This window comes from Kogia breviceps, chromosome 6, assembly GCF_026419965.1.
Source record: "Kogia breviceps isolate mKogBre1 chromosome 6, mKogBre1 haplotype 1, whole genome shotgun sequence".
Classification (NCBI taxonomy): domain Eukaryota; kingdom Metazoa; phylum Chordata; class Mammalia; order Artiodactyla; family Physeteridae; genus Kogia; species Kogia breviceps.
The window spans coordinates 84,616,199-84,629,007 of NC_081315.1; the positions used below are offsets into that span (position 1 = coordinate 84,616,199).

Sequence of the window (12,809 nt, forward strand, 5' to 3'; positions counted from 1 at the left end):
AGAAACATTTCAGGCAATCAAAATCCAAGCAGGGGGACATCCCTGGTGGCTCAGTGGTTAAGAATCCGCCTGCCAATGGAGAGGACACGGATTCGATCCCTGGTCTGGGAAGATCCCACATGCCACAGGGCAACTAAGCCCGCGAGCCACAACTACTGAAGCCTGCGTGCCTGGAGCCCATGCTCTGCAACGAGAAGCCACTGCAATGAGAAGCCCATGAATCACAATGAAGAGTAGCCTCTGCTCACCACAATTAAAGAAAGCCCACGCACAGCAACAAAGACCCAAAGCAGCCAAAAAAAAAAAAAAAAAAAGCAAGTAGGAAAACCCAGCTTTAATTGATTCCTCAGAGAATTTTTTTTCCAGATTATAAATTCTTATATTTTCCATTTTGTTGTTTCAGGAGATACACAAATGAAATGCAGGATATTGGAAAATAAAATGCTGAGAAGTAGGATGATACGAAAATATCCCTACTTTGCCTGTATGGAACTCTATCAGGGGAATAAAACCAAAGGTGAATGAGGGATTCTTTCACCCTGGCAAAAGTATAGGCTTCATTTGGCCTGGAGAGAGCCACTGTGCAAGACACCTTGTGACAGTACCTGGAGGGATGCCAGTGGGGCTCTCAGATAGGAACATTGTACAGGACCCCTACCCAGAGTGACCATCTGGGGATCGGGGAGAGAAATGCCCATTGACAAGGCCTCTCTTGGCCGCAGGGTCTTCTGGGCAGCCTCCTGGATTGTGACCATTTAGTCATCCACACATCAGCATTTTCTGTCTTTAGAAGCAATCATTACATTTGCCATTGGTGAGTGTGATCTGTGTATTCATGGAACAGCTTGACTCAACTGTAGTAGATTTAAAAATGCAGTCCTGGGGGTCTACTCTGTTGTAATTCCCTTAATTTTCTATCTGAATACTTACAAGCTTTATGATTGTGCTATTATGTACTTATGGTCATAAGAATTCAATTTTAAACAAAATACTCTTTAGTATCCCTTTTCATACGTATTTTCATCCCATATGTAAAGTTTGGGATAATAAAGTACAGTCAGTTGAAGGGTAGAACATTTAAAAACACACGAATTTACCTTGTTCTTCAAATTTTTTAAGGTTTAGAAAAGTTATTAGTATTTTAAAGCATTTTAAGAATTATTATAAATCCTCTCTCAGAATATCTGTCTCTCCTGGGGTGAGATCATGTTCGTCTATTGTGAGCACACAGTAGGAGCTCAATAAATGCTTGTTCTGAGAATACATGACTATAAACAGATACTTATGTTCCTCTTTCACCATAATAGGTAATATCTATGAGTAGTGTTATATCTGACAGTGGCATTAATATAACAAAACTAAGTTTAGGATAAGAATTGATTTTAAGTCACACTATAAAAATGGGAAATTTAAAAGTGGAAATTTAAAGTCTAGGGTCTGCCCATGAATTTCCAAATATAACATGCTTGACCAGGAAAATAGAAATGAATATCTTGAGTGAACTCCAGACAAAGTTAATTATCAATACAAAGCCATGTAAATTTAAATTAACATAAAGGAAACATAATTACTTGTAAAAACAACCGTATACATTAAGAGAAACGATACTGTCTTTGAACTTGCATTCTCAATCTGTCTGTGCAAAATTGCTTGTAGTGTCTCCCAACAGGCATCTGTGGTCAGATGAATCGAAAACATTCCATGAAATGGTATATATCAGAGCAACAGGGCCTGCTGTTTCCTTTAACTAGATGGAGTCTGGCCAGGTCATGGCTGTGCTTTGGAACGACTGGTCTGGATGTGCGAAACCTGCAGGACAGGCAGCAGCAGCTGGAAGGCATCCCGTATGTATGTGGTGCTATTGCAGCCCTATGAAGGGAGAAAACTGTGGTTGCAGGGTTATTGTCCGAGTTCCAGCTTGACAATTCCTCCCATTTGATAATGTTCCTTCTCCTCATACCCCAGACTATTTTAGAATATTTTTCTTTTAATGTTGGTGCTTAAAGCAGATGTAAACACATTTCTTTGGATGTTTCTATTCTGCCTCTGACTGCCTGGGTTTCCTCTTAGCTGTGTCCTCCAGAACCTGCCTCTATGGTTCCTTGTCTCTTCTTGTCACCTACATCCCCCTCCGTGGCTGTGTCTTAAACAAGAACATTTGTTGTCACCACATTGTTATTCTTGTACCTTGGTAGTTTCCCTTAACGATAAGACCCAATTCCTAAACGCATTGCTATAAATACATAGGTAGCCCTCCCTGACTTTTGTAATTCCCAAATTTTGCATTTGACAGGTACTTCAGACAGGAAGAAACTACTGTATATGCATTGCCCATGTTCAAACTCAACTTGTCAACACCTTGTGGCTTCAGTGGGGTGCCCTGGGGCTCCAGATGTGCCAGTTCCTTAGAGTTGGTCCCTAATAGAAGGTTTTCCCCCACTAACCACAGGTGGAACACAGTGCCTCAGAGTCAAGAATGAGCCCTCCTGGGCTTCTTTTCTTCGATTTTACATTGTTACTTCTGGCAAAGCCACAGCTGTACGGGGCAGCTGCATGTCCATGTTACAATGTCCTGGTGGGTGGGCAGGCCACGGAGTGAGTGGTCACAGAGGATCTTGCCTCTGGTCACTGAATGGGCAGATGCTAAACATTCTACTTGTCATTTTTGCCAGCCTGGAGCTTAGACCCAACTAAACTCAAGGTTATGTAAATGGAGGGAAGTGCCCATTTTTATGAAAATCACCACTGAGTAAGACTCTCTCATTGCAGCCAATTATCACAGTGTTAAATCTGGTGTCAAACTTGGCAGCAGAAATGTGCTTCTGTCGGGGAAACAGCGACAGAAATAACATGCGAGCTTAGCATTTCTCTTTATAATCAGAATTCTTGAAAATGAGGTATTGCTGCTTCACCGGAGGGTTTACAGCTGGTTTAACTACACAAGTGTACTCAAAAAAGAATGTAGACAATAAAATTTAGAATTGCAATAACACTTGCTGCCTGGGAGAAATTTTAAAAAAAAATGTAGCTCTAACATTTGCTTTGATTCAGAAGCACTTTCTCTCCAGGAGGCCACTTACCTCTAACAATACACTATTGATCATGGGGTTAAGGACCTCAGCCTTCTTGTTGCTCTGTGGAATCAAAAGGATGAAATTGACAGATTAGGTGCTCATACTCCAAGGCTTGTCTAAGAAAATGTAGATGCTGGCTTTGTTGAGGAATCTCTTAGAGAAGAAGGGGAGAAGTGGAATGTTTACTACAGACAAGGCTTCATATTTGGTGCTTCCCCTACACGATCATTTAATTTCGACAGAAATCTTAGGAGGTAGGTAGGTACCATGATAACCCCGATTTAAAGATGAGAAAAAAGGGGACGTCCCTGGCGGTCCAGTGGTTAAGACTTCGCCTGCCAGTGCAGGGGCTGCGTGTTCAATCCCTGGCTGGGGAGCTAAGATCCCACATGCCTTGCTGCCAAGGAACCAAAACATAAAACAGAAGCAATATTGTAACAAATTCAATAAAGACTTTAAAAATGGTCCACATCAAAAAAAATCTTAATAAAAAAATAAAGATGAGAAAATAGGAATCAGGAAGGTTGAGTAACTTGCTTAAGGTCATGTAGCTAGAAGTTTACACTCAGACTTTTTAAACTATTTAAAGCTCGTAGCAGGTCTGGCATTAGGGGGAGGTGCGTGAGGCTGAGTTGTACAGGGTCAGATTCAGTCTTTATTTAAAATTTGGATATTTTGTGCATCATGATTTTTTGGTGTTAATTTTGATTTTTAAAATACTGAATTCAAATATCTATCTAGATGACTGAGTTTGTTTCTTTGTCTCTTTTTGTGGGGGGGAGTCCCCTTAAATTTGGTAGACATGTTAAGTACCTTTACTTGCCTACCCTAGTTCCAGCCCTGGTCTGTAGTCTTTTTTCTTTTAAATGCAAACACGGGTACTTGTTTATAGGGTGTGTCTTCAAGGTTGGCAGTAAAGTTAAAACACTCTTAAATATAACTTGCAAACAGGTCAGCATATCCCAGTTTGTAAAACATGGAAAGTGCAGAATACAGAACCTGATATTAAGTAGGTGTTCAAAAAGTGGGAGTTAGTGTTCATGTCGCCGTTATTATTATGTCCAGTCTTCTCTATCTAAAATGTTCAATCCACTCTTAGACAATAAATAATTACAGGGACTAGAAAGAAGAGGGCAATCTTAATAGGCTGCTTTCCCTCACTGTACGTGAAAGACTTTATGGCAAACAAAAGTATATAAATGAACTATTTCTTCCCAGAGGAGCCCACTTTCACTGACATTTACTCTACCGAGGGCTAAGTCATGTCCTACTGGGGAAACCAGAATGGAGTCTTGGGAAAAAACTCTTTAAAAACCCAGTCATTTTAGTAAGTAACCAGAAAATCCATTATGGTTTGCTTTCATGTTTATTTGATTATCAATAAACCTCTAAAATATAATCAAAATGAGGGCAGTAAAATGGCATTGGTTTTCAGAATCAATGAGATGTGCAAGCAATTTAAATAGAGTCTGGAGAGCAATATACACTCATTAACTTCAAGTTATGAATAATGGCTCTTTTAGAGAATACAAAAAATGACGATGTGAATGATTCATCACAGCACAAGATGTTGTCGTGAGATGGTATTTCAGTAAACTCCATTTAGATTTGGCTTTTTCTTTCTCCAAACGATAATCTGTGTGTTCCTGATTTTGTTCATACAAACATTTGGACACAAGTCTGTGTGTGTGTGTGTGTGTGTGTGTATTTTATGTGTGTGTATTCATTCAAGTACACACTTATCTGCTAGAGCTTTGCTACTCAAAATGTAGGATATGAATTAGAAGCACTGTTACCACTTGGGAGTTTGTTAGAAATGCAGAATCTCAGTCCTCATCCTAGACCCACTGAATCAAAATCTGCATTTAAGAAGCTCTCTAGGTTATTTGCTTACACATTAAGGTTTGAGAAGCACTGTGTTGGAATACAATACATTAAAGGGAATGGAAAGCAATACTATGAATATTACCCACTAACATAAATTAATGTTTAACATGAATCATATAAAACATATAACACACATAGACACAGACATATACATCCTCATCACTAGGCAACCGTAGAGAACCAAACAGCTATCTGTCTGCTATGTCTGATGGGCAGCCAACTGGGAGTTGAGTCAACTGGGTGAATCGTTCACCCTTCTGAGAGTTTCTCAGGTAGTAAACTGGAAAGAGTGAGAAGAGGGTACAGTAGAGCCTTGGAGAGCTGAGTCGCCAAGGTCATTCCATCCTGATTAAGAGCTCATACCTCTCTGTAAATCTAGCAGTTACACCAAAGTCCATGGGCATCAGTTAACTTAGATGATGCCAATCACATAAATGTATTTTATCAAGCCTATCCTATCAATGAGCTTCTACCCTCCCCCTTCACTCTGCCTGTTTACAGTGAAGCTCTATTGCTGAAGGCCTGAAATTAGACAAACATAAAAGCTGGTCTTTTATAAAATAGGAGAAGCAGACCATATTCTTTGACAGCAGAATGAATAGTTGGTATGTAACTCATCCTTTATCAACTAAGCCACTTACAGAAGTCTGAGAGGCACACAACTCCAGACAGCCCAGTCCACAATCATTTTTGCTTTGAGAACTGCTCTTTGCCTGGGGTGGAGGTGGGAAGAGGTGTACCCCAGCAGCAATGTAGGTCTACATGATAAGACCCTGTCCTCATCACTACTGGAGACACCAAGATGCATATCTGAGCCTTTCAAGCCTTCTCACCCAGGATCCTGGAATTTGAATGGGAAGAACTAGGAACTGCTGTAGTTGAGTCACATTAATAACAACACTTTAGAGAGAAGGTATATGAGCTCCGGTGATGGGTCCCCCACGGCTGCTCATATACCTCCACTACCTTTAATAAACTCCCCTTTCTGTCTAAATTATTTAGTGCTTGTTTCTGTTACTTCATGTTAGGAAGAGATATGTTGAAGTCCTAACCTCCAGTATATCAGATTGTGACCTTATTTGGAGATAGGCTGTTGCAGATTCAATTAGATAAGATGAGGTTGTACTGGTCATACCTTATCCAATATGACCACTGTCTTTATAAGAAGAGGAAAATGTGGACACAGACACGCACAGAGTGAGGATGATGTGAAGATAGAGAAAGAAATTGGGGTTACACTGCTGCAAGCTAAAGAATGCCTGGGAAGCTGGAAGAAGCAGAGAAGGGTCCTTCCCTAGAGGCTTCAGAAGAAGTATGGCTCTGCCAATACCCTACTTTCAGACTTCTAGCCTCCAGAATGGTGAGACAATACATTTCTGTTTTTGAAGTCACCCAGCGTGTGGTACTTGTCAAGGCAGCCCTAGGAAACGAATACATTTGTAACCCAAACACCCTAGCTAAAACAGGAAGTGAAACTTGCTGTTTCTCATGTAAAGAATCATCTGCCTTTGCATCCAGGGCCTTAAAAGGAAAAGTAGAAAGGCTGAAAAGGAATAATTGTCACTGTCTTCTCCAATCCCATTAGGCTGAGTTACATAACACGACTGATTTCTAAAGAAAATAACCAGAAGCCATAGCTCCAAATGAATGCCGAACCTTTCAAAATTGTTGCCTCGAGAATAGATTGGTAAAATTTCTACAGATCGGTAAAATTTTTTTTCTTTTGGTCAAAGTTGAAGTGTAACAATAAAGTACAGACATTTTTGTCTTGTGTGGCTTATAAAATAGGCTTTCAGGGCAACAGTGAATGTGAGTATTAAAAATGAATTATTTTACTAGAGACTGTGGAATTATATATCACAGATGTTAAATAATAGAGGAACCTTGGTGAAAGAATAAAGGAAATGAGGCCCAGAGAGGTTTGAAAATCCACCCAATACCTTGTATGTCTGATATGGTCGCATCAGGGCTAGAACTCAGTCAGATGAGAGCCTTAAGCTGCCTATAGCTAGAGAAGATGCTCAGGCCTCATTTTAGCAAATATCCCGGCACAGCTTCTGCTTTGTGGAGCTATCAAAGAAGGTACTATATCCTCCACTTCATATCACAGCCGCTTGTAGGCCTTCCCCTCAAAAAGGTGAAAAAAGAATCAGTATCATAATCTTACCCCAACAGTGGTTAAAGAATTTGTAAACTTCTCTGATAAGGAGGCCACTTCCTTGCACATTGCAGTAGTTAATCTGAAAGAAGAAGAAAAGAGATTTGGGAATTTTTAATAAAGAAAAATAATTGTACTGTTAATACAATTATTGATATTAATACAGTATTCCCTTTAAAAGAAGGGCACTCAAGTTTGAAGATGCTCTGTAGAAATGTTTTCCTCAGTGTTCTTCCATGATTCACAATCACAGTTTAATCTAATTCTCACCCTACCTCTTTTTCGAAGCAAAAGCATATGCAGGAAAATACCAGGCTTGAGCTCCACAAGGGGTATAAAACTCTTGCCAAGGGACTTTTCTCCAGCATTGTTCATTTGAAAATAATAATGAACATTCACTGAGGTACTATGTTAAATACTTTTATATGCATAATCACATTTAATCTGCATAATGACCTTATTAGGGTCCATTATTATTCCCATTTTATAGATTCAAACTCAGATGTCTCTTCATATCTTGATTATGTTTTTATGAGATGCCTCAAAATAAAGATCCTGTAGAATATGTTTTTTAAGACTTATATCAAAACTTTACCCCAATGTTTATTCCAGCCATTCCACGCCTAGGACTTTACCCCAAGAAAATAATGCAAGATAGATACAAATATTTAACAAAGCAATGTTTGTCATAACATTATAGATGATGACAAAAACTGAAAACAATCTACCTAACAATGGTGCATTTTGCCTGATTTTTTTTAACAATAAGTATGTATGACTTTTATGAAGTGATTAAAATGCTATTAGCAAAACAATAACTCCAAGTTAAGAATCTTACATGTTAAAAGATCTAGTGATGTCAGTAGAGGCAAGTTTTGTTCTGATAAATAGGGGTTCTGTCTAAGCTATGTATTCAGGTTTGTTGAGCTATATCCATCTATCCCTCCTTCCACTCATCTATCCATCCAACTACTCATCCATCCACCCAACCATCCAAAACTTATCTGCGGAAAGGGTCAGGAGTAAGGCCAAGAGATAGCAAAGAGCAGTTCTGCCTATGTTCTTGGGCAGGTGGGTGGAAAGGCACTTATTGTACAGACATATATGAGGCCTTATTACATTTTGCTTGGAGCAGCTTGGTAAGGTTGGGACAATCAGGGGCTGAGAATCAGACAGGAGCTAAGGGTAAGGTTCTGCTTTCCATATTCTGAAATTTCTGACTTCAGCCCTCCTCTTTCAAATCAGCATGCAAATAAGGACGGCTTAAAGATGGCGGAAGAGTAAGACGCGGAGATCTCCTTCCTCCTCAAATCAGCATGCAAATATAAAACAGTACTCAGATGTTTTCCTCAATACTTGAAACTTTTCCTATTTTGCCCTTTCCTCTTCCTTCTTTATGTCGAGAGAAGTACATATTCTTTGTAGGCATTTTAAGGGCAGGATTGTGCAGTGCTTATAATATCTTTGATTTTCACATGTTTAGATATGAAAATCTACACTAGATCACAAATCTGTACAAGTGAGGAAAAATGCCATCAGAGACACTAATAATGACTTTTTGGAAGGTCCTTCCACCAAAAATTTGTTCCCCAACCTACAATGCCAAATGTAGTAATAAGTGAAGACTAGTTAGCTAGCAAGTGAGTGAATGTGTTGAGATGTCTGTGTCTGTGTTTGTGTGTGTGTCTGTGTGTGTGTACCCATATATTTTTAGGAGGCTCTTATTTTGGCTCCTGTGTCTATATAATAATGAGAGGGCATTTGGATCTGTGCTGATTTTCTATACCACAGCTTATAGTCATATGCGTAAAAGTTAATGGCTTATTCTTCAGCTCCATAATCAACTATTTTAATGAACGCTCCATACCAGCTATTTTCATGTTTATAACATTATATATATATATATACATTTTTATTTCACTAAACTAATAATAGTAGCTTATTGAAGAATAAACATATGATAGCAAATATGCACGCAAAAGCAATCCAGTGAACTGGCTTACGTTAGTAACCATCATTGCCAGAATTCAGAATATGCAGAGCTGGTATAAGTCCCTCGGAACAGTGTGGGTGTGTTTGCATATTTCTGTGAAACAAGTTGAGAAGGTCCATTAGGTGTCTTTTATCTGTGTGGCATGTTGAAAGTGTAATTATATTCAAAGGTCTGTACTTTCAAGATTCTGATTTATTAAAACAAACACTTAGCTCTGAATGATTTAGGGTGTCTTCCCTTAAAAATATCTTCATAAATAATTCCTGGAATGTCTAGCTAATTATTACTGTTCTCGCTAACTTGGTTCATTTCTTAAGAGAGTCCTTATTTCTTAAGATGACCACAGAACAATGGAATTAGTTGACCTGAAATCTGAATCTTTAGTAGCTGAGGGTGTACGCGTGTGTGTGAGTGTGTGTATGCATTTGAATGGCACATATACATAAAAATTGGAAAAATAAGAATTAAAAGTAACATTTACTTTATCAGAACTTTTGCTTGGTCCTGAGCTGGTTTTTCCTCTTCTTGTCCATGAAGAATTAGTTCTGCTACTTTATGAAGCTGCTCAATACAGCGAGCTGTTACTTCTGCCAGGCTTTCGATGGACTGCATGTATGCTTCCTGAAAGCAAAAAGTACAAGTCAGAAGATTATTCATTGAGCAGATGCTTTCTAAAAAACTCCTGTGACATTAAAAGTTATATAATTCCTGGAAAAAAATCCCCCAAAACAAATATGACCTGAAAAAATTTACCCAAAGATTAATGGGTGTACCTAAGACTTTTTCTAAGTGGAAATGCTACCATAAAACAGAAGTATCACCAGGTCCCAGGGACATAACAAGCTTCTTCACAGCTGGGTCCCCAGTTCTCAGAGCCATGCTGGGCACACAACAGACAGGTACTCATGAAAGCGTGTGGAAGGGTGGCTGAATTGAACAGACCTCAGTGGACATTTTTCTTTAGAGCAATCTAATTTGAAACTTTCTTTCTCTAAAATTAAAATTCAACGTAAAGTGAAGTTATTACAAACTCATTTTTGAACATAGGCAGATTATAAATTATGCACATATAAATTTATTAAACCACAGAATAAAAACTGTGGCAATGAAATTCTTTTTTGGAAAAAGCTTCAATTACCTCATTAGTTATGGGGCATAACGACATGTTATGGTTACAAATTTGATATAAGATGGAATTTTACCCTAAAGATAAATCAACTATGTTCTTAAAGATCTTTTTTCCTTTAAATTATAACTGTAACACTATGGAGGAAAGCTACAATATCTATGCTAAATCACGAAATTTCCTGGTATAGAGAAATTTTAGTGTTTATTACATTAATACAGATATTTCTATAGTGTGGAATAGGGTATAAATGAAAATGAAATGGCTTTGCCTCACTTAAAATTAGGCTGCTAATAAAATGAACATAATATTACTGCTCTTTAGGCGGACGATCTGCGTTTACCTCAACTGTCTTAGTTTTCCTTTCTTCCTTCTTGTCTTCTTCGGGGTTTTCAGGTTTCTCTTCCTTTTCTTCCTTCTTTGTTTTGTCCTCTGACTCTTCGGCCACTTCTACTGGCACCACAGTCTGATCCTCCTCCACCCAGTCATGAGCTTTCTTCATGGCCTGCAAAGGCCCCCAACCAAAGCAATACGTTTATTGTACAAATATGGAGACACAAAACCCAATCCTACGACTTGGATCAAACCCTAAACCGCCAAGGGTGGTTCTCTGTATGTTTAAAGAGTGATGGGGCAATCCTTCAACTTCCTTAAAAACACCTTGTTGTTGCTTTCTGGTAAAAAAAATACAGTAAGAAAAAGGGACAGAATAGAAAGAATGTATGGAGAGAAAACTGCAGGGCCAGGGGAATTTTTGGAAAGCATTCTAAAATGATACTCAGGGCTTCCCTGGTGGCGCAGTGGTTAAGAATCTGCCTGCCAATGCAGGGAACACGGGTTCGAGCCCTGGTCCGGGAAGATCCCACATGCTGCAGAGCAACTAAGCCCGTGTACCACAACTACTGAGCCTGCGCTCTAGAGCCCGTGAGCCACAACTACTGAGCCCTTGTGCCACAACTACTGAAGCCTGCTCGCCTAGAGCCTGTGCTCCGCAACAAGAGAAGCCACTGCAATGAGAAGCCCTCACATCGCAACAAAGAGGAGCCCCCGCTCACCGCAACTAGAGAAACCCTGTGCACAGCAACAGAAGACCCAATGTGGCCAAAAACTAAATAAATAAAAAAATAAAATCTTTAAAAAAAATAAAATGATACTCAGATAGGAATAAAAATGACCGTCACTTTGGAAAAGCCATAGTATATTTTTCACTTTTTGTGACCAACTACAAAATTTCATATATATATATATGAAATTTAGCCAGGGTCACTGCTAAAGCAAATTTCCTCATCTGCTATGTCTCATGAAGCCCTTAATATTTCATGAACCTAATAATTTATCACGCCAGAAGATGAAGGATGGCTCTGCTCCTCTCCATCCATGTCAGAACCTCTCAGGGTGGGGTCAGGGGGTGGGAACAAGAGAACTCTGATTGAGTTTCACTTCACATGAGTGCAGTTTGAGCAACTTGTGGCCTTAAAAGTTTTTGAACAAGCAGAAACCACCTTCCCTATCTGTTACTCCCTGAATTTTGAAAGGGCAGACTCACCAGCTTTTATATTATAGTTTAAGCTGCTTGCTTAAGTTGCATCTGAGCTTATGTGAAACTTACTTCTCATTTGAAAGCTTGCATGTCAAAGTTTAATGTGTCATGGTGTTGATAGCAAGTTAATGGGGAGAAGACTAGGGGAGACAAAACCTAACAAACCTTGCTTGGTGTGTCCTCTTTTAGGGACAAAGGTTTACCTATGTAAATAAACCAGTGAGACCTCGGAGGCACCACACACACTCTCTGAGCTGTGGCAGGTGCTGTGTGGAGATGAATGAGGCAATTTCCCTGCTGTGTTCAAGTCACTGACCTGCCAGAATCAGTGACCTCTATCAGAGATAAAGAAATTGCTCATCTCTCCACCTCACTGCCTCAGTCTGCCCTTTCCTCACCCACCTTGATGAGTGAGGACCTGTGTCAACCACTGATCACTAAAGAGAAGAAAGAGAGCAGGTGGTGGTGTGTTGAACTGGGAGACTGGGATTGACATGTATACACTGATGTGTATAAAATGGAGGACTAATAAGAACCTGCTGTATAAAAAAATAAATAAAATAAAATTCAAAAATTCAATTTAAAAAAAAGATAAGAAAGAGAGAGAGAATGGGAAAAATGACAGTTTTAAGTAATTAATGATCAGTGACCTCATTAAGAAATGCCATAGCAAGACCTTGTAGGGACTTGCAAAACATACAGTGTTACTCTCAGAAGAACCCAGACAGTGAAAGCTCAGATGGTCTTAGACACGAGGAAGCACCAGCTTTCCAGTGCAAGGGGTTGTGTGAGTGGCCTGGCTCTGGCAGATGTGGCCTTTCTCTGCCTAAGGCTGGCATGTCACTTTCGAGGGGAGGGGAGATGGAATTTGAAAAAGCCCTTTGGCGATTCTGCACCTTCTTTCCTCCTCTAGGCTGAGGATTACCACTGATCTGATCTAAGACCCTATTTTATGGAGAAATGACTTGTTCAAGGTCACAAGGTAATTACCAGTGAAACTGCGACTAAAACGCAGGTCTCACGACACAGCC

General features: G+C 39.4%; 1 protein-coding gene across 4 annotated transcripts in view; it reads right to left on the minus strand.

Annotated features, from left to right (window-relative positions):
• Positions 1-314: 314 nt before the first annotated feature.
• Positions 315-12,809, minus strand: part of FAM114A1 (family with sequence similarity 114 member A1) — a 62,786-nt gene continuing 50,291 nt past the window's right edge. For 2 of the 4 annotated variants that reach the window (XM_067036277.1, XM_059067082.2), the window contains exons 10-14: positions 10,582-10,743; positions 9,594-9,733; positions 7,129-7,201; positions 3,081-3,134; positions 315-1,869 (exon numbers count right to left, since the gene is read on the minus strand). In XM_067036277.1, the coding sequence (XP_066892378.1) occupies positions 1,768-1,869; positions 3,081-3,134; positions 7,129-7,201; positions 9,594-9,733; positions 10,582-10,743 (531 nt within the window). In that variant the 3' untranslated portion in view covers positions 315-1,767. Of the gene's footprint in view, positions 1,886-3,080; positions 3,135-7,128; positions 7,202-9,593; positions 9,734-10,581; positions 10,744-12,809 lie in introns of all 4 variants that reach the window. The other 2 variants (XM_067036278.1, XM_067036279.1) reach the window with 1 other exon arrangement.